This window comes from Bufo bufo, chromosome 2 (genome assembly GCF_905171765.1).
Source record: "Bufo bufo chromosome 2, aBufBuf1.1, whole genome shotgun sequence".
NCBI classification, from domain to species: domain Eukaryota; kingdom Metazoa; phylum Chordata; class Amphibia; order Anura; family Bufonidae; genus Bufo; species Bufo bufo.
Genome location: NC_053390.1, coordinates 348,201,333 through 348,223,623, shown reverse-complemented (window position 1 = coordinate 348,223,623; position 22,291 = coordinate 348,201,333). Strand labels below are relative to the sequence as shown.

The following is a 22,291-nucleotide window of genomic DNA, read 5'->3' as shown; positions in this document are numbered from 1 at the left end:
CCTAGCTCCTCTCTGTGTGGCTAGGGGCAGGTTTAACCCTTTCAGGACACAGCCTGTTTATACTTTCTCTCAGAAGATCACATGTACAAATCCCCGAACAGGACTAAAAATGACAGTAAAAAAAGAGCCTATGGTATTCTGACAGACTTCACCTAGCCCCAGGCTGTCATAGCTCTGCTATTTCACTCCAATCAAAGGACATCGAACTGCTCAGATGCGGCGGTCGCTAATGACTGCAGCATCTGAGAGGTTCAGTGACTGAGATTGGCGTTATCTCCAATCCTGGTTATTGCAGCCGGGTGCCGGTTGTGTTACACAGCTAGCACTGAGCGAGCTGAGCATGTGAGCCCTCTCCATATACTTAACGACATACAGTTACATCATGGTGAGTGTTTAATTTAGCAGGCTATTGTCAGAAGAGAAGCGTTTCTTCCCGGCAATCGTCTGCTCGTTAGTGGAGGAGACCACTGTTATGACATACAGTATGGGGAGGAGCGATCGCTGATGGCATCGATGTCCTCATACAGACTTGTTTGCCGGTCATATAGTAGGATTGTTTAAGTATAATTAAATCTTGGACATGCCTGGGTTGAGGTATGTTAAAGGTAGGTGGCTACAGCGGGGGCACCATGTATCCTAATTGTGTCCAGATGCATGCTGTGAGGATATGGACATCACTCGTTGGTCAACCACCTCACATCCTATTGGCTCATTTGTAGATTGTAAGGGTGACACACAGGGCTTTGCTAATAGAGGGTCTTCTGCTGTTTGCAGTTTGAAGAGATAGAGCAGGGATGCCCAACCTGCTGTTGTAAAACTACAACTCCCTGCTGATAGCTGTAGGCTGTCCAGGCCTGCTGGGAGTCGTAGTTTGGTACCAGCTGGAGGGCCACAGGTTGGGCATCAGAGAGGTAGAGGAAGACTCGAATACCGCAATGAATCATGTTTAATGTTGAGTGAACTTGTGTATTTAAAGGGAACCTGTCATCAACTTTATGCTGACCGTACTGAGGGCAGCATAAAGTAGGGACAGAAATGCTGATTTCAGCGGTGTGTCACACATCAGCTAAAAGTAAGTGGTTGCTGAGAATCAGCATCATAATCATTGCAGCCCAGGCCTGGAAAAGAGTCAGATCTACCTGAGAAGAGTCATGGTTATCCATAATCTCCTGCTCTCCTCGCCCACCTGCTGATGATTGGCAGTTCTCTCCTAGAGAGAAAGGGAGAAAACTAGGTAGAAGACTGTCAGTCATCAGCAGGTGGGCAGGAATCCATGAATAACCAGGACTCTTCTAGTATGGGGCAGCATAAAGTTGATGACAGGTTCCCTTTAAGTTCGGCGTCCAAAGTTTGGGTTATCTAAGAATTCCGGACCATAAGTTATGGTCCGTGGTAGCGGAATCCATAACGGAGTTTTTAGATAACCCAAACTTTGGACGCCGAACTTAAAACATAAGTTCGCTCAACACCAGTCCTATCTTCTCATTCTTACCCTAGACTAAATTTAAGGATTTGGAGCATTGCAGCCAACATGGTTAGATCCCTTGTTTAGGAATCGGACAGCATTTCTCCCAGCTTGTTTACACAGCACCATCTGCTGCCGGCAAGCAACCATTTTTGTGTCCTCCCAATCGGCGGCACTTTTACTCCGCTAGATAATCACTAAGGAGCGTTAGCGATGATCTGGTGGATTCTCGACCTATGTTAAGGGCCCATTAGAGCTGAAGAGGCTTTCCAGGGCCTACCTATTGATGACCTATCCTCATCCTGATCGTCACTTGAATGGAAGCAGTGCTACAATATCCAGTCCTGGCCACCGCCGTGTATGGAGCTATGTAGTTCCGGTGCTGCAGCTAGTGAAAGCAGCAGATCAGTGGGGGTGCGGGACGCCGGACCCCCACTGATCTGATATTGATATCCTTTTCTAAGGCAAGGCCTGGAAAACTCCCTAGATCAGGGATGGGCAAACTGCGGCTCTCCAGCTGTTGTAAAACTACAACTCCCAGTATGCCCAGTCTGCCTACAGCAGGGCATGATGGGATTTGTAGTTTTACAACAGCTGAAGAGCTGCAGTTTGCCCATCCCTGCCCTAGATATTTGCCCATTTTAACCCATTTAATGCCAGATTACAGTTGACATATCGCCTGCAGCACTTTCACTGTAGGTCCGGAATATAGTGGAAAGTATTCTAATCCATCCCATAAGAATTATATCAAATATTGATGGGGGTGCCAGGAGTCAGACCCCTGCCGATCTGCTGTTGATGACCTATCCTGAGGGCAGGTCATCAGTATGAAAACCTCAGAAAACCCTTTTAACACCCTAAACATCCCAGCAAGTACCAAAAGTAGTCTGTTTCCAGAATAACAGAATAATCTGCACCTGAAAATCGGTTGTAGTCACCTGAATGAAACTTGCAGAAATCTATACAACCCCATTCAGATGAATGGAACTCATTTTCAGTTGCAGAAGTTCCTGCAGCAAAATCTATTGCGTTTATAGGCAGCCAAACAGTTGGTTCTCAAGGTTGACGTTTTGCAAGGAGAAAAAACTGGCAAGTGTGAGGATCTGCGTGACAAGGACAGAATTGTGATGGCTCCATGAGAGGGTGAGAGCATCTCCAGTATGCAGCAGTAAGTGCCCTCCTGTTGCAGACCTGCTAAATCCTGGGCTTCTCTGCTGCCATCCATTCGGTTGCACTTCTTCTCACACTGTACATCTGTAACCCAAGACACTTAGTAGTTGTCCATTTCTGCCTTTGAATTGGCCAGCACTCTTCACATGAGCAGTCCTGGCCAATCCAAGGGTATCAAGAAGTGACTTGGACTACCAAATTCCCAGTATATATCAGGCGGTCTGAGCAGTGATACGATATGACAGAAGAGGATTCCAGAAATCTTCTGATCTGCAGGTGGCCCCATGGTGTCTGTCTCCCATAGTGTACAATGAGAGACAGTGCTGTAGATCATGGTCTGGACATTTAAAGGCTATGTACACCTTCAGGGGGAAAAATTTTTATGATTGCGTTTGACCCTTTTTGGGTGAAAAAATATTTAATTCAGTTAGTCTTTATTCAAAATATTTAGCTGTTCTGTCACAAAGGGTTAACTGTTTGTCTAGTTGTGTACATCCTACTTTTACTTTGTGCCGGTCATCTAATAAACCTTATTTCTAAACTACTGAGAGCTCATAAACACTTATTTAAGCCACGTTCTTATCAGTAACATAAGAATTTAGCTATAATGATTGTTTAGGAGATCAGAGAAAAGGAGCCGTCAGCTCAGCTGCCTGATGGAACAGAGTGAAAACAGACATCAGGCTACTAGAAGATCTCAAGGCTGTATAGAGAAAAGGCCTCAACATTTTTAAAAAAGCCCAGTTTAAAAAATTATTTTTAGCTCAAAATGAGTACAATGCAATAATACAAAAATTGCCCCCAAAGGTGTAAATAGCCTTTAAAGCCACAACCATGCCAAGAAGGGACATGTCCTTCTTGGCACGGTATTTGGACAGCCATCGCACATCATGATTATGCCCTGCGCTTCTGTAAGTCCAGAATGCAGGATCCCTCCCTTACAAGGAGCGGGATTCTCCCAAGGGGCACACATGTAAAAGAGCCCTAATACGTATAGGGGTCTCCCAACAAGGATCAGGTGCTTCAAACTTCAACCCCTGATCCTTCTGTTCTCCCAGGAGATAAGCCAGTGTCAGAGGTGTCCTATCAGATCGCGTATCTGACCGTATCATAGAGTACTATGATGCAGTCAGTTTGGGTCAGGTGAGCCGCAGTCAGTGCAGAAGATGCGACCGACACACCGACCATGTTTTTCCTAGCGCTGTTGTGTGAATGAAACCTAACGCACCCTGCCATACAGTAACATTTTGTTCAGGAATGGTTTGAGCTACATAATAGTTCATGTTCTTGATTTGGCCTCGAGATTTCCCAGATCTCAGTCTGAATGAGCATCTGTGGAATACGATAGGCCCCACCCTACAGATTACCCTGTGTGGAGTAAATACTCTCTAAAAAGATACATATTAGCTACATAGTATTGTAACAGTTGTGTGTGACCCTTTTGATCCGCCGTCCACCCTCTTCCTATCCCGCTGAACGCTCCTTACATAATGGTATCAGTGAATAAGACAATGGGGACAACGCCTGCGTAATGGCTTTCTGTCACTTGGGCCTCATGCACACGACCGTTGTTCTGGTCCGCATCCGAGTTGCAGTTTTTGCAGCTCAGATGCGGACCCATTCACTTCAATGGGGCCGCAAAAGATGCGGACAGCACTCCATGTGCTGTCCGCATCCGTTGCTCCGTTCCGTGGCCCCGCAAAAAAAATATAACATGTCCTATTCTTGTCTGTTTTGCGGACAAGAATAGGCATGTCTACAATGGTCCGCCTGTTCCATTCCGCAAATTGCGGAAGGCACACGGGGGGCTTCCATTTTTTTGCGGATCCGCGGAGTCCTTACTGAACTTATCTTCCTCCCCTACCAGATTGCTGATCCAAAATGACGTGTACATCAGGTTCCCCTGGCAAGATACACTATGTATGTCTTATTGCTGCCAACAAATATATTTATGAGAATGGCGCAGTAATCCTGTAATATTCCAACGTACATTTGTTTCACATTTCATTCATATAAATGGAAGATAAGGCGTCCTTACGTTTGGGCTACAGGGTCCCATCGGGCTTTCCGATATTTTTGATGGCCCGAATAGGGAAGTCTGCAGGAAAAGTGGATAGAGCTTTAGGGTGGCTACACACAAGGCAGAATTTTGTGCATGAAATCTGCACCAAAATCACAAGAAAGTACACACATAAAACTGCACTGTTTATCGCAGATTGGATGCCGCGTTGCAGCAGATCTCGCCCTTCCATTCAAAAGGGGTGAAATCCACACAAGAAAAAAGCAACAACAATCAACATGCTGCAGTTTCAAATTCCACATGGCATACACTTTGCTGGTACTGTATTACGCTGCAGTTTTTCTGCACGAAATCCACACTGAAAAAACATGCATAATCCGGACCGTTTGCGGGCACCCTTAGGCCCTTTTCACATGAGCGAGTTTTCCACGCGGGTGCAATGCGTGACGTGAACGCATTGCACCCGCACTGAATCTGGACCCATTCATTTCAATGGGTCTGTGTACATGAGTTTGTTTTCATGCATCATTTCTGCGTTGCGTGAAAAACGCAGCATGTTCTATATTCTGCATTTTTCACGCAGCCCTGGCCCCATAGAAGTGAATGGGGCTTCAGTGAAAAACACATTGCATCCGCAAGAAAGTGCAGATGCAATGCGTATTTCATTGATGGTTGCTAAGAGATGTTGTTTGTAAACCTTTCGTTTTTTATCATGCGCGTGAAAAACGCATCAAAACGCATTGCACCCGCGCACAAACAGCAAAACCATGGACTGAATACTTATCAAGACCAACGTTTTCTACAAGGGTGGCGTAGAAACACCACTTGTGCAAACATTTTTGCCAAAGTGCCGTTTAAACCCCAGGATTTGTGACTATTTTATGCCATTTTTCTGGTTTATGGGGAAGATAACTGTCCTCCATTATTTCTTATGTAAACATAATCTGACCTTTGTGCCTGCTCAAAGCCCAATGCTGTTGAGAATGGCGGGCAGAATTCTGTACTGGGCGTGCACCGAACACACTACTGTGTGATTTCGGGGCCACGCGCAATTACATCTACACTGCCTGGCCCTGTCAAAATGGTGGGGGAGCAGCCAGCAGGGAAAAAAAGCGGAGCCTCTGAGTGCAATGGCAACACCCTTGTGGCACCAAAGGGCTCATTAGCAGGAAAAGAGTTTAGACTCTACCAGACAGATTGTGTACAAATGGAGCGAATTTAAGACCATGATTACGCCGCCCAAGAGTGGTCAACTAACGAAGATGACACCAAGAACAAGGAGTGTAAAGGTCAGCGAGAACACAAAGGAACCCAAGGTAACCTCTAAAGAAATAAAGGCCTTTCTCACATTAGCTAATGTTAGTGTTCACAAGTCCATCAGAAGAACACTGAACAACAAGGGTGTGCATGGCAGGATTGCAAGGAGGAAGCCGTTGCTGTCCAAAAAGACATTGCTGCCCATCTGCAGTTTGCTAAAGGTCTGGACAAGCCAGAAAGCTATTGTAACAACGCTTTATGGATAGATGAGACCAAATTAAAAATATTTGTTTTAAAGCCAGTTTCACGTGAGAGTACTCAGTCCGGGTAATGCGCTCCATGTAGGAGCAGTATTTGTTACCTCCCATGACAGAGGTGAGAAGATCTGAGACTGGTGTGCCGTAAGGGTATCTGACAGTCTCTCTATTTTCTCCTTGCAGTGTTGTTGTTTTGTAATGACCACACCTTTCAGGTGCAGCTTGTGGTCATTACTGTGGCACTATTTTTAGTTCTAACTCGCACTGCTTACCATGCGGTTGATATTTCCTGCTGGAGTTGGTTGAGCTGGTGTGTTGTTCCTTTGGATCTCCTGCTCCTCCATTCTTCTTTAAAGGGTTTCTGTCACCCCATTAAACCGTTTTTTTTTTTTTTCTTTACTAATAATCCCTATAGTGCGATCTCATGATACATAAGCAAATTAATCATTTTGGTTCAGTAGAATTTGCTAAAAATCGATTTTTAAAATATGCTAATTACCTTGCTACCAGCAAGTAGGGCGGCTACTTGCTGGTAGCAGCCGCATCCTCCGATGGTAATGACGCCCCCTCTGCATGCTGATTGACAGGGCCAGGGAAGGGAATCGTTCTCTGCTGGCGCTGTTAGAATTTGAAATCTCGCGCCTGCGCCGTACCTGTCTTCAATCGGCGCAGGCGCACTGAGAGGCGGCCGCTCTCTCGACCGCTCCATCCTCAATGCGCCTGCGTCGATGACGTCATCAAGTACACCCGGAAGAGATTTATTATCAATAATCGTTGGTGGTATTTTTATAAAATTATTTATTCCCATTTCGTTGGTGGTTTTTGTGGCAGCATGCTTATTATGTACATACTTACCTGATTCGAGCATCCAGCGACGTCACCAGACTCTCCGCCTCCTTCCAGCGATGCCGGCGTCTTCTCTTCCGGGTGTACTTGATGACGTCATCGACGCAGGCGCATTGAGGATGGAGCGGTCGAGCGAGCGGCCGCCTCTCAGTGCGCCTGCGCCGATTGAAGACAGGTACGGCGCAGGCGCGAGATTTCAAATTCTAACAGCGCCAGCAGAGAACGATTCCCTTCCCTGGCCCTGTCAATCAGCATGCAGAGGGGGCGTCATTACCATCGGAGGATGCGGCTGCTACCAGCAAGTAGCCGCCCTACTTGCTGGTAGCAAGGTAATTAGCATATTTTAAAAATCGATTTTTAGCAAATTCTACTGAACCAAAATGATTAATTTGCTTATGTATCATGAGATCGCACTATAGGGATTATTAGTAAAGAAAAAAAAAAAAACGGTTTATTGGGGTGACAGAAACCCTTTAAGCTAATTGCATTTTGTTGTTCGCTTGTGTTTGTTGTTTTCTAGGCCTCAGGGAGACGCTAGTTCCTTCATCTGGGGAGGAACCAGTAGTCTCATTCCCTGCCACCACTCCTAGGGCCTTCCAGGGCTTAGGTTCTGGTGCACGAGTATTTCCACCTTCAGGGTCTACTCATACTGGCAGGAGTCCGGGAGAGGTCTAGGGAATCCTAGGAGATCACCATCCCTCTCCCTTAGCTTTGAGTCCTAGACTCCGGTCTATTCCTTCTGTGTGTTATCTGGTATTATCCCCTCCCCATTACCTGTGACATTATCAACCGCCCTAAAACCGTCATTTTGTTTGTGTCAGTGCAGTGATGGATACTGTTTCTGCACTGGTCAATCATATGCAGGGACTGTCTTTGGAGGTGGCTGACCTCCGCACGGCCGTCTCGCAGTTTCAGAGACCACAGGCGGCAGCTTCCAGAAGCGGGAACCAGGCATGCCCTGAACCTAAGGTTGCTCTCCCGGATAGGTTTTCCGGGGGAAGTGACAACTTTATTCGGTTCAGGGAGTCGTGCAAACTATATTTTAGACTACGTCCTAACTCTTCTCGGGACGAGAATCAAAGAGTGGGGACTATTATTTTGTTACTGAAAGGTGACGCTCATTCTTGGGCTTTTTCCTTGCCGACCAATCCCTCCGATCGGTAGATGAATTTTTCAGAGCTCTGGGGCTTATCTACAATTACCCAGATTGGGTCTCCTTGGTCGAGACTAAGTTGTGTGGCTTACGGCACGGAGAGCGTTTCCTCGGAGTCCTGTTGCTCTGAATTTAGGAGATGGGCAACTGATACTGAGTGTAATGACCCAGTCCTCCGTAGTCAATTCTGTAAAGGGTTATCCGAGAACCTGAAGGATGCCTTGGCATTTCACGAATATTCAGTCCTTGGAGGCAGCCATGTCTCTGGCTATACGTATTGATAGACTCCTGAGGGAGAGATCTAAAGTTCCTCTCACTCGGGACGCACTATCATATGGGGAAGCGGCCTCTTCCAACACTTTGGGTAGGGAGGCACTTGAGCTCATATCTGATGATGAGCCAATGCAGTTGGGTGAAGTCACTCCTGGACCTGGTGATAAAAACGTTAGGGTTAAGAAAAGACTCTTCTTTTTCTGTGGGGAAGCGGGACATTTTGTTAACGTATGTCCTCGTGGTAAACGTCAAGCGGAAAAAGAGAGAAAACGAATAGTCCTCTTCTCGCTCTTGGTAGTGTGGGTGGGGAATCTGAGAATGTACTTTTGTCATTTACCAGTAGTACCCGATTTCTACTACCTGCCAAGGTGGCGCTAGACTCCAAAACTGTGGGATTTGAAGTATTTATTGACAGTGGGGCAGGGGTTAACCTAGTATGTGGCCAATTCGTCCGTATGCATGGTTTGATAATAAACGCATTGGACAAAAATATTTCGGTGTTTGCGATTGATTCCGCTCCACTCTCTCAAAAAATATTTGTCACAAGTGGTGCAGGACATTTGCCTAAAGGTGGGAGATTCTCATCAAGAATCCATTTCATGTTTTGTGCTGGAGGGTCTGTCTGCTCCTCTGGTGCTAGGTTTACCTTTTGTTATCCAAACATAACCCTACCATCGATTGGCAAGCGAGACAGATTCTTGATTGGAGTGATTTTTGCATAGACAACTGTCTTAGCACGTCGCTTTCTGTTGTAACCACTAAAATAGTACCTTTTTTTTTATTTCGGATCTTTCTGATGTATTCTCTAAAAGTGGAGACCAGGAGTTACCTCCACATCGGGAGTATGATTGCCCCGTCAACCTTATTCCCGGAGCTAGATTGCCCAAGTCTCGGTTGTATAATGTTTCTGAACCCGAAAGAGTAGCCATGCGAGAATACATCACTAAGAGCTTGGCTAAAGGTCATATTAGACCATCCAAATCACTAGTGGCTGCAGGGTTCTTCTTTGTAAAAGAAAAAAAAAAAAGGAACCCTTAGGCCATGTTTGGACTTAGGTGAGCTTAATCGCATTACTGTCCGTGATGAGATTGTTGGTGCCAAGGTGTTCTCTAAGTTGGATTTGAGGGGGGCATATAATCTGGTAAGGATCAAGGAGGGGGACGAATGGAAGACGGCCTTTAATACCCCTGAAGGTAATTTTGAGAATTTGGTCATGCCTTTTGGGTTGACCAATACTGCTGTTTTTCAACATTTCATCAATGACATGTTTCATCATCTGGTGGGCAGGTTTGTATCTGGATGATATTTTAATTTATTCCCCCAACATTGAGAAGCATCAGGGTCACGTGAGACAGGTCTTACAGATCCTAAGAGAGAATAAATTGTATGCTAAGATGAGAAGTGTGTATTTACAGTCCTGGAAGTGCAATTTCTGGGTTACCTACTCTCATCTACAGGTTTTCGTACGGATACGGAAAAAGTCTGTTCTGGGATCGACCCGAAAATCTGAAAGCGCTCATGCGATTTTTGGGGTTCACCAACTACTACCATAAATGTATTTTTAATTGCTCGACTGTTGTTAAACCGTTAACAGATATGACTAAGGCTACTTTCACACCTGCGTTCAGGTGTCCGCTCGTGAGCTCCGTTTGAAGGGGCTCACGAGCGGTCCTGAACGCAGCCGTCCGGCCCCAATGCATTCTCAGTGGAGGCGGATCCACTGAGAATGCATCCGCCTGCCAGCGCTCAGCCTCCGCTCCGCTCAGTGAGCGGACACCTGAACGCTGCTTGCAGCGTTCGGGTGTCCGCCTGGCCGTGCGGAGGCGAGCGGATCCGTCCAGACTTACAATGGGGATGGATCCGCTTGAAGATGACACCATATGGCTCAATCTTCAAGCGGATCTGTCCCCCATTGACTTTCAATGTAAAGTCTGAACGGATCCGCTCAGGCTACTTTCAGACTTAGAAAATTTTCTAAGTATTAATGCAGACGGATCCGTTCTGAACGGATGCGAACATCTGCATTATAGGAGCGGATCCGTCTGATGAAACATCAGACGGATCTGCTCCGAACGCTAGTGTGAAAGTAGCCTAAGAAAGGTGCAGATTTCTCAGTCTGGTGTGATGAGACATTAAATACCTTTTCAGCGGTGAAGGAGTGTTTTGCTTCTGCTCTTATACTGGTGCAACCGGATGTGTCACAGCCATTTATTGTAGAAGTCGATGCATCTGAGGTAGGGGTTGGAGCAGTCTTGTCGCAGGTTTCTTCTCCTAGCAAATAGCACCTGTGACGGACTGAACAGTCACTGGGGCTACTGGAGAAGCCTGAGGGCCAGCCTCCTTCCTACAGACTATGGACCGAGAACTTTAGAGACCCCCTAAGACCTTTTGGTGTTACAAGGAACTATGAGCCCTGATTTATGTGTGTAATTTATAGTTGATTATAATAGCAGCCGACTCCTAGATGAGTAGATCACCATATTATACACTCAGAAGATAATCCCATCACATGTGTCTCCACTGTCCCTATTCATTCATTATGGAGGGGGTGAAGATGTCTGTTTGCATGTTGTGTTTGTTAATTGCGTCACAGACAATGCCATTGTGTTTGTTGAATAGGGTTAGTCTTTGTGTTTAAACTGTAAAGGATTGGCTGCTATGTCATGTCCTCAGTTCCCAACCAGGTCCACGGGGGTGGTACCCTTGTTGGAAAATGTGTATATAAGTCAATGCTTGTGTGTTCAATAAAGAGTTCCTGTTTTACATTCATGTGTATGGGGATTGCTATACGCTGTATACTCCCCTGGCTACAACTCCTAGCTCTTGTAAGGCTGCGTTCACACGGGCGAGATTTCCGCGCGGGTGCAATGCGGTAGGTGAACGCATTGCACCCGCACTGAATCTGGACCCATTCATTTCAATGGGGCTGTTCAGATGAGCGATGATTTTCACGCATCACTTATGCGTTGCGTGAAAATCGCAGCATGCTCTATATTCTGCGTTTTTCACGCAACGCAGGCCCCATAGAAGTGAATGGGGTTGCGTGAAAATCGCATGCATCCGCAAGCAAGTGCGGATGCGGTGCGATTTTCACGCACGGTTGCTAGGTGACTGTCTATACACTGTATTATTTTCCCTTATAACATGGTTATAAGGGAAAATAATAGCATTCTGAATACAGAATGCTTAGTAGAAGGTCAATTGAGGGTTAAAAAATAAAAAAAATTAACTCACCTTGTCCTCTTGTTCGCGTAGTTCTCCCGGTCTTTAGTTCTTTAAAAAGATGAACTATGGGCTAAAGGACCTTTGACGTAAGATCACATGCTCCAATCACATGGTCCATCACCGCGGTGATGGACCATGTGATTGGAGCATGTGATCTTACGTCATCAAAGGTCCTTTAGCCCATAGTTCATCTTTTGAGAAGTAAAGAAGAGACCGGGACTTACGCGAACAAACGGAGAAGGTGAGTTAATTTTTTTTATTTTTTTTAACCCTCAACTGATCACTTACTATGCATTCTGTTTTCAGAATGCTATTATTTTCCCTTATAACCATGTTATAAGGGAAAATAATAACATCTACACAACACCGAACCCAAACCTGAACTTCTGTGAAGAAGTTCGGGTCTGGGTACCACAGTCGGTTTTTTATCACGCGCGTGCAAAACACATTGCACACGCACGATAAAAACTGAACAACGGAACGCAATCGCAGTCAAAACTGACTGCAATTGCATTCCTACTCGCGCGGGTTTGCCGCAACACACCGGGACGCATCCGGAACTAATCCGGACACGCTCGTGTGAACCCAGCCTAAGAGCTGTTCCTGCTCTCTGGATTTAGGAGAGGTTCACCCACTGGAGCCTGGAGCCTTGTCGTAGGTCCAGGGTGGGTAGGAGACGGTGAGACCTCAACCAAGCTTTGGCGGTTCGTGGGGTCTGCAGTGCTTACGGTGTCAAGTGGAGTGCTTGGAGTCCTCGGGAAGCACTAGGAGCATCCATCGATGGAGGTACCCGGTCGGGGTGCCAGGAGATCCGTTACAGCGCCCATGTGCTTTTGTCTCTAAAAAAACTCTCTACTGCTGAAGGAAATTATGATGTAGGTAATAGAGAGTTGCTGGCCATTAAGTTTGCTTTTGAGGAATGGTGTCATTGGTTGGAAGGAGCAATTCATCCCATTAGGGTAATTACTGATCACAAAAATCTGGCTTATCTGGAGTCGGCTAAACGTCTGAACCCAAGGCAGGCCAGATGGTCATTGTTTTTTACCAGATTTATTTTCGTTGCCACCTATCGCCCTGAGGTTAAGAACGTCAAAGCGGATGCTTTGTCACATAACTTTCCTGGGGGGCGTGGGGGTGATTCGGAGGATCCTGGTCCAATATTAGCTGATGGGGTGGTTGTATCCGCTCTTTATCCTGAACTTGAGGCAGAGGTGTTGGAGGCCCAGGGAGATACACCTGATTCTTGTCCTCCAGGGAAGTTTGTTTGTTCCTTCGGAACTACTGCACAAGGTGTTTCAAGAACATGACTGTACTGTTCTTACGGGACACCCTGGCAGCAGATTCCCGGTCGACATACTCAGCCTTCAGGTTCTCTACTTCCCTTTTCTATCCCGTCCCGACCGTGGACTTATTTGTCCATGGACTTTATCACAGATTTGCCTAATTCCTCAGGGAAAACTGTGACTCTGGTGGTTGTTTCAAGAACATGACTGTACTGTTCTCACGGGACACCCTTGCAGCAGATTCACGGTTGATCTCATTTCCCGGAGATTCTAGTGGCCAGGATTGCGTAAATGTTTTGAGGGCTATGTGTCAACTTGTGAGACTTGTGAGCGTGCCAAGGTGACACATACGCCGCCTTCAGGATCTCTACTTCCCTTTTCTATCCCGTCTTGACCGACTTTATCACAGATTTGCCTAATTCCTCAGGGAAAACTGTGACTGGTGGTGGTTGATCGCTTCAGCAAGATGTCGCACTTCATAGCATTATCAACTCTACCTAATGCTAAAACTCTCGCACAAGTGTTTGTCGATAACATCGTGAAGCTACACGGTATCCCCTCTAAAGTGGTGTCTGATAGGGGGACTCAGTTTGTTTCCAGATTCTGTAAGGCGTTCTGTACTCACCTGGGGGTGCAGTTGTCCTTCTCTTCGGCTTTTCATCCGCAGTCGAACGGACAAACAGAGTGCACTAACCAGAATCTGGAGACTTATTTGAGATGTTTTGTCTCGGGCAATATGGAGATATGGAGGAGTGGTCTTCATTTTTGTCATTGGTTGAGTTTGCCATAAATAACCATAGGCAGGAGTCCATTGATAAGTCGCCGTTTTTCGGAGCATATGGGTTCCATCCGCAGTTTGGCACATTTTCTGGTACTGAGACTTCTGGTATACCAGAAGAGGAAAGATTTTCCTCTTCGTTGTCATCTATTTGGCGAAAAAATAAAATGGCCAAAAAGTAGAAATGTATAGCTGACAAGACGTATGAGTGGTCCAGACCTGAGAGTGGGTGACTCTGTGGCTGTCCACAAGAAGCATTAAGTTGAAGGTACCTTCTTGGAAGTTGGGGCCAAGGTTTATTGAGCCATATAAAATCTCTGCCATTATAAATTTGGTTGCTTTTCGTCTTGAACTTCCTCAGGCTTAAAAAAATTTTTTTTTCACAAATCATTACTAAAAAGATATTTCGAACCTGCTGAACTATTCTCCTTACCTCCTGCTCCTGTCTTGGTGGACGGTAATCTTTAATTTCAGATTGCCAGGATAGTTAACTCCATGAATTCTCTGTCGATCTCTTCAGTATCTCGTGCACTGGAAAGGTTGCGGTCCAGAGGAAAGAATGTGGGTTCCTGCGACCGACGTTAATGCCAGTCGCCTTGTGAAGGCCTTTCACAGGGCGCATCCTGATAAAGTCGGACCTGGGTATCTGGAGGTCAGCCGTAGAAGGGGGGGGGGGGGGAATACAGTCACGGTCCCTCCCATGACAGAGGTGAGAAGATCTGAGAGACTGGCGGCACGTGAGGGTATCTGACAGTCTCTCTATTTTCTCCTTTGCAGTGTTGTTGTTTTGTAATGACCACACCTTGTCAGGTGCAGCTTGTGGTCATTACTGAGGCACTATTTTTAGTTCCGACTCGCACTGCTTACCATGCGGTTGATATTTCCTGCTGGAGTTGGTTGAGCTGGTGTGTTGTTCCTTTGGATCTCCTGCTCCTCCATTCTTCTTTAAGCTAATTGCATTTTGTTTTGCATTTTGTTCGCTTGTGTTTTGTTGTTTTTTTAGGCCTCAGGGAGACGCTAGTTCCTTCATCTGGGGAGGAACCAGTAGTCTCATCCCCTGCCACCACTCCTACGGCCTTCCAGGGTCTCAAGGGCTCTGGTGTACGAGTATTTCCACCTTGAGGGTCTACTCGTACTGGCAGGAGTCAGGGAGAGGTCTAGGGATTTCTAGGAGGTCACCGTCCCTCTCCCTTAGCTTTGAGGCCTAGACTCCAGTCTATTCCTTCTGTGTGTTATTTCTCCCCCCCCCCCCCCCCCCCATTACCTGTGACCGTATATTTCTCTGACTGACCACTCAGGGCTCCAGATGGTGACCAAAATGGTCGCCAATGCGACTTAGAATTTACAAATGGCGACAAGACTTTTTAGTCTTGTGGCCAATTGCGACTAGACCTGCAGCTCTGCAGTTGAATACAGCGGCGGGGCACAGGAGCTGATAGATCTCTGTCCCGCCGCCGATGTTCTTCTCAGCAGCGCAGTGAAAGAGTCTCTACCTCCCCCCTGTGCTGCTGCTGCCGCCGCCAATAAGAAGAGGGACGGGAGGGGCTGTGGCCACTGCGCCACCAATGAAGATAACTGACCTGTTAATACAAATACAGGAGGCGGGTGCCGGAATCAAATTGCCGGCACCTGACCTCTATGACGGAGCTGCGATCAGCTGCAGTTAACCCTTCAGGTGCGGTACCTGAGGGGTTAAATGCAGCGGATCGCAGCTCCCTGTCATAGAGGTCGGGTGCCGGCTATTTGATTCCGGCACCCGCTTCCTGTATTTGTATTAACAGGTCAGTTATCTTCATTGGTGGCACAGTGTGCCCCCAACACCCCAGTATAATAAACAATGGTGGCGCAGTGCCAATAAGGGTTAAAATAAATAAATAAAATTAACTCACCTCCTCCAAATGATCCCGTAGCTGCCAGTCTCCTGTTCTTTCTTCAGGACCTGTCAAAGGACCTGTGGTGATGTCACTGAGCTCATCACATGGTCCATTACCATGGTTATGGATCATGTGATGTACCATGTGATGAGCACAGTGATGTCACCACAGGTCCTTTGACAGGTCCTGAAGAAAGAACAGGAGACCGGCAGCTACGGGATAAATTGGAGGAGGTTAGTTAATTTATATTTTATTTTTTAACCCTCAATTGACCTTCTACTAAACATTCTGTATTAAAGAATGCTATTATTTTCCCTTATAACCATGTTATATAAGGGAAAATAACACAGTGAATAGACTTTCATCCTAGCAACCATGCGTGAAAATCGCACCGCATCCGCACTTGCTTGCGATTTTTCACGCAGCCCCACCCCATTATCTTCTATGGGGCCTGCGTTGCGTGAAAAACGCACAACATAGAGCATGCTGCGATTTTCACGCAACGCACAAGTGATGCTTGAAAATCACCGCTCATGTGCTCAGCCCCATAGAAGTGAATGGGTCCGGATACAGTGCGGGTGCAATGCGTTCACCTCACGCATTGCACCCGCGCAGAAATCTCACCCATGTGAAAGCCTAAGGGTGAATAGGACAAGGGTTCCAGCCCCTAAGGGGGCTAATAGTAAGTAAAAAAAAAAACAAACAAAAAAAAAAACACACAAACACTAAGGCTACTTTCACACTTGCGGCAGTGTGATCCAGCGGGCAGTTCAGTCGTCAGAACTGCCTGACGGATCCGCCGATCTGGATGTGACAAAGCATTTATGAGACGCATCCGGATGCGGATCCATCTCACAATTGCATTGCAAGAACGAATCCATCTCTTCGCTTGTCATGCGGACAGACGGATCCGTCTTGTATCTTTTTACACATTTGCGCAGACCGGAAGAACGGATCCGGTATTTTGAATGCTGGATCTGGCACTAATAAATTCCTATGGGGAAAAATGCCGGATCCGGCATTCAGGCAAGTCTTCAGTTTTTTTCGCCGGAGATAAAACCATAGCCTGCTACGGTTTTATCTTTTGTCTGATCAGTCAAAATGATTGAACTGAAGACATCCTGAACAGATTACTCTCCATTCAGAATGCATGGGGATATACCTGATTAGTTATTTTCCGATATAGAGCCCCTGTGACGGAACTCAGTGCCGGAAAAGAAAAACGCTAGTGTGAAAGTACCCTAAAGTATTAAGTTTACACCCCCCCCCCCTTTCCCAATTTTACATATAAAATATATAAACAATAAATAAATAAACCTATTACATAGCGCTGCGTCCGAAAAGTCCAAACTATTAAATAATAAAAAAAATATCTCCTATGCGGTGAGCGCCGTAACAGAAATAAATAAATAAAAACCATGCGATTCGCCATTTTTTAGTTACCTTGTCACCCCAAAAAATAGGATAGGACTGTTCTATTATGGGCCGAACGTTTCATAAAATGCGAAATGCACCCGGCTTTTTTTTTTTTTTTGCGTGGTATTGATTTTTTTTATTTTGGAGCACTGGCACTGCTTCTCTGAATTGAACTTGCAGCATCATATTGATTTATGCTGTTGCTTGTTGACCGTTGGTCTACTGAACTGTACCTCGTACATAATGCTGTGACTACGGTTCAGTATATCCATGGTGATGGGAATTCATAGCATTGTAAATCATTATGATGCTGGGAGCTCACATCAGAGAAACACTGTTTCCCGGACTGAATATGTCCATCTGAAACTGGCCTAAATGAGAAGTATGTTTGGAGAAGGGAAAACAATGTATTCCAGCATAAAGAAACCTCATCCCATCTGTGATCATGGTAGTCTCATGGTTTGGACCTGTTTTGCTGCATCTGTCAGGACAGCTTGCCATCATGGATGGAACGTGGCTCATGCAGCAAGACAACGGCCCTAAGCATACGAGTCGTTCTACCAAAAATAGGTTAAAGAATAAAGTTAAAGTTTTGGAATGACCAAGTCAAAGTCCTGACCTTAATCCAATAGAAATGTGAAAGGACCTGAAGCGAGCAGTTCTCGGGAAGAAACCTACCAACATAACAGAGTTGAAGCTATTTTCTATGGAGGAATGAGTTAAACTTCCAAACTTCCTTCCTAATCAACAATTACCTGAAATGATTAGTTGCAGTTATTGCTGCACAAGGCAGTCACACGAGATACTGAAAGCAAAGGTTCACATACTTTTGCCACTTAAACACGAGACTAAGGCTACTTTCACACTTGCGGCAGAGGATTCTGGCAGGCAGTTCCGTCGCCGAAACTGCCTGCCGTATCCGGCAATCTGGACGCAAACGGATGCATTTGTGAGACGGATCCGTCTGACAAATGCGTTGCAATGCCGGATCCGTCTTTGGGGTTGTCAGTCGGAAAAACGGATCCGGTATTTATTTTTTCACAGATTTAAAGGTCTGCTCGAGCTCGGACCGGAAGAACTGATCCGTCAATGCGGCAATTTTAATGCCGGATCCGGCACTACTACATTTCAATGGAAATTTAATGCCGGATCCGGCATTCAGGCAAGTGTTCAGGATTTTTGGCCGGAGAGAAAACTGCAGCATGCTGCGGTATTTTCTCCGGCCAAAAAACGTAAGAGGGACTGAACTGATGCATCTGAACGGATTGCTCTCCATTCAGAATGCATTAGGATAAAACTGATCAGTTTTTTTCCGGTGTTGAGCCCCTAGGACGGAACTCTATACCGGAAAAGAGAAACGCTAGTGTGAAAGTACCCTTAGTCTATTGTAATATTTTTGACAAATTTGGTTGATTTAGCTATCCTACTTTTGGGAGTTCTGTGAAAATCTGGTATAGTTTTAGGTCAAATTTATGCAGAAATATAGAAAATTCAGAAGTTTTTGCAAACTTTCAAACACCACTGTATAATGCCCATATTAATTCATCCTTAACTAGGTAATGCCACACAGTATACCTGCTTCAAAAGAGCCACCTTTAGGCTAGGTTCACACCTGAGCGTTTCACAGCGCGTTCCTATGTGGTCAATAGCAAGAATGCACGTACGACGCGCGTTTCCAAAATACAAAAACGCCCCAAAATACGCCTGAAAAACGGCTGTAAACAGCGCTTATCGAATATGCTCAGGTGTGAACCCAGCCTTAAAGTGTGTCTCCATCTGCATGTGGATGCCATAATCATGCTTTAGATTAAGACCTTTCTGCCAGTCACATGCCAAGAAGGTTCTTATGGTTGCATCTTCATCCATTTCTTATGCGGTAACACAGGGCTGGGCAACACCACGTCGCTGTGATGACTACAAAATCACAATTCCACTCAGTACCAGATGTATTTACTGGATTTTTTTTTTTGTACTTAGGTTTTAGTAGCAGAACATTATTATACTGCTAGTGAAGCAGAATTGAAAATGACAAATTTTATTTATTTAGGATGATCTGGGAGTGAATAACTGATGAAAAATTATTTTAAAGGGAATGCGACACCAGAAAATGACTTTGTTTAAAGGGAACCTGTGACCTGGATTTTGGGTATAGAACGGAGGATATGGGCTGCTAGATTGCCGCTAGCACGTCTGCAATATACATTCCCCATGGCTCTCTGTGCTTTTATTGTGTCAAAAATACGATTTTATAGATATGTAAATTAATCTTAGATGAGTCCTGTCTCCTCCATGCTTGAGAGATGAGTCCAGCGTTCTCTGACTCTGAGCCCAGCCATGCCCACTGTGAAGAAGCCCAGGACTGCCCCGCATCCTCCGAATCTCCTTCTTGCTCCCCGACGTCACAAAGCTAGAGCGATGCACGAACTAGCGCATGCGCAGTTCATTCCCTGATGCTGATGCCAGCACAGGAAAGGAACACTATCTTTATCAAAAACATTTTTGGGCTATAGGGGTTTAAAATCAGTCTGTTTGCAGAGTATCGCTTCTCAGTACCGTCATCTGAAGGCTCATGTGAAGCCTTATAAACACTCATTTAAACCATATTCTTATCAGTTTAATAAGGCTTTAGCAATCATGAGTGTTTGAGGTCAGGAGATCAGAAATAAGGCTTTACATGAGCCTTCAAATGATGGTACTGAGAAGTGAAACTCTCTGTAAACAGACTGATTTTAAACCCCTGTAGCCCAAAAATGGCTGAACATTTTTGATAAAGACCAATTGAAAAAGAATGATTTTTTTTTTTTTAATCCAAAATGAGTAACATGCAAAAATGCCCCAAAGGTGTCCACAGCCTTTAATGGTAAATTCTGTTAACAGCTGCTCAGGAAAGATGGCAGCCCCCATAATCATATTCAGGAAATAGATTTAAAAAAATCTGCAATCAGAAAACCGTTAAGAGTTTCTATCACTATCTAGTGACCCATTCCCTTACCGAATGGTGGCTCTTGCCCTTTCTTTTGTATTATTTGTCACTTGCATGCCGTACTATGTCTAATATTTGCGTGTCTGGGTCAGTACACAGCGCCTGTGCCAGCCTTTCACCTGATTACATATGATTGCTGCTGAAAGGTCCTGTGTTTTTAGAGAAGTGTTTGGTTTTCTTCATATATTTTATTAACTTTCTCGTTCTTGCCTTTTAGAAGATAAACTCCAAACAACATGATGGAGTGTGCCAGCGCTGCAAGGATGTGCTGGAATGGCGGGTAAAATTCAGCAAGTACAAGCCGTTGTCTCAGCCTAAGAAGTGGTAAGTGGCAGTGATCGGCTGCTCCACAGCCAGGGAATTTACAGTCTCCGCAAGCTTCCTGTTAATTCCTTTGGGGAAGATCTGAGTGAGTTGGGGAAACAATAAAGCTTTTATCTGAAATCTGAGACTTCTTCCATAGAGCGCGTGGCTGGTACATTAGCATTGTATATAAATTGTTCTTGAAAGGGATCCATCATTAAGAAAGGCTTAACTAACAACATAACCTAAAAAGGGAAATACACCTGCATAGCTTTACCATTTACAGTGCCTTGAAAAAGTATTCATATCCCTTGAACTTTTCCCCAAAAAATTTCACGTTACACCCACAAACTTGCGTGTATTTTATTAGGCGTTTATGTTTGAAGAGGTAGCGGCACTTGTGCGAGCGCTGCTTTCTCTTCGAATTTACCTGAGCCTTGTCTTCTTTGTAGAGGCGAGACAATTACAACTTCTCGTCCCATTCAAGTGAATATTGTAATTACACTGCGCTACCTCTACAAAGGAGACGAGGTGCAGGGAATTTTGAAGAGAAGGCAGTGCATGAAAGATATGGTCACCCAACAAACGGGTGTTTGTACATTCGATGTGTGATCGGTGGCACCTTTTACTTGACATTTGTCAGGAATGCGCATTCATCTTACTCGCTGGTTGCTTTTATAGAGAAAAAGCAGTAAATCTTTGGAAATATAGACCCCATCTACACTTGTCACATGAGTCCTTGGCAGTAATCTGACAAGTATTCAAGCATCAGCACTGCTCCCCAGTGGTTGTTGTCAGAGAAAATAACCATCGGCGTGTTGGATTTGAGTAAGCACAATTCTGTGTTTTCCCTGGAGATAAGTCGTGGCCGGTGGATAGTTTCTTTCTCCCATATTCCATAAACATGCCGGCTGGGCTGAGCATGCATGTTTATGGAAGACCACTGTCTTATGGGCAGCTTCATTATGATGACCTTTCATACGTACTTTCCCTTTTTGGATACAGTTAGTGTTAGAACAAGCCACTGCCAGAGTGTTAGAGAATCTGGACCTGTGGTGATCAGCTGATTGCCACACCAACCTCTGTTTACTGACCAGGTCATTCCTAAGCAGCCAGTTGAATGACCTGCGCCAGTTTCAGGTGAGCATATTCAGTCTGGGAAATACACTCCGTGTGGGAGCAGTATTTGGCAGACTGAACACTGTTCCTCTAAAGTGAACTTACAGCATCATAACGATTAATGATGCTGTGAATTCCCATCCCACTCTGGATCTACTGAACTGTAGTCATGGCATTATGTGAGTACAGTTCAGCTTCATAAATCTTTCTGATGCTGTGAGTTCACTTCAGAGGAGCAGGCTTCGGTACGGGAACTTCTGCTCCCACATGGAGCTCATATGGAACTGGACTTATTCTTTAAGTATCTAACTTTCCCTGTGAAATTAAAAGTTGGAGCCTGAATGGTTTTTATGAACAACCACTCCACATTTTGCATGCGCTTTGTCACACATCCTATGTATAATGTAAAGGAATCGCAAGAAAAAGTCATAATCAAAAGGTAATTTGACCGTCGAGAATAACAGCTGAACTGCTTACCTTTGCAGGTTGGGCATGTGAGGCTTCTGTAGTCTTCAGTTGTGTCTATTCCCCAGTGGTATTGGGTATTCTTTTATTGTGCCACCCTCAGAGAGGGCCTATATCCATGCAGGTTTTTTTAAAGGTGTTCTTTGGGACTAAAGTATTGATGACTTATCCCCTGCCAATCGTCTGTTAGCAGGAGCTCTGGCGCTAAAAATGGGCACCAGAACCACACAGCGCAGTCCACTGTGTAGTGGCCAAAGCCGGTTACTGCATCTACTATGTATGTTTCCGACACCAGAGCTCCTGCAGACAGCTGATGGCTTGGAGTTGGATCCCTGTATCCTAAGGAGATAAGTCATCAATACAGTCCCAGAGAACCCCTTTAAAAGGATTGGCCAGAATTTTGA

At 45.3% G+C, this 22,291-nt stretch overlaps 1 protein-coding gene across 1 annotated transcript in view; it reads left to right on the top strand.

Annotated features, from left to right (window-relative positions):
- Nucleotides 1-22,291, top strand: part of C2H9orf85 (chromosome 2 C9orf85 homolog) — a 53,571-nt gene that overhangs the window by 425 nt on the left and 30,855 nt on the right. The window contains exon 2 of the mRNA XM_040417081.1: nt 20,218-20,324. Coding sequence (XP_040273015.1) covers nt 20,218-20,324 — 107 coding nt within the window. The remainder of the gene's footprint in view (nt 1-20,217; nt 20,325-22,291) is intronic.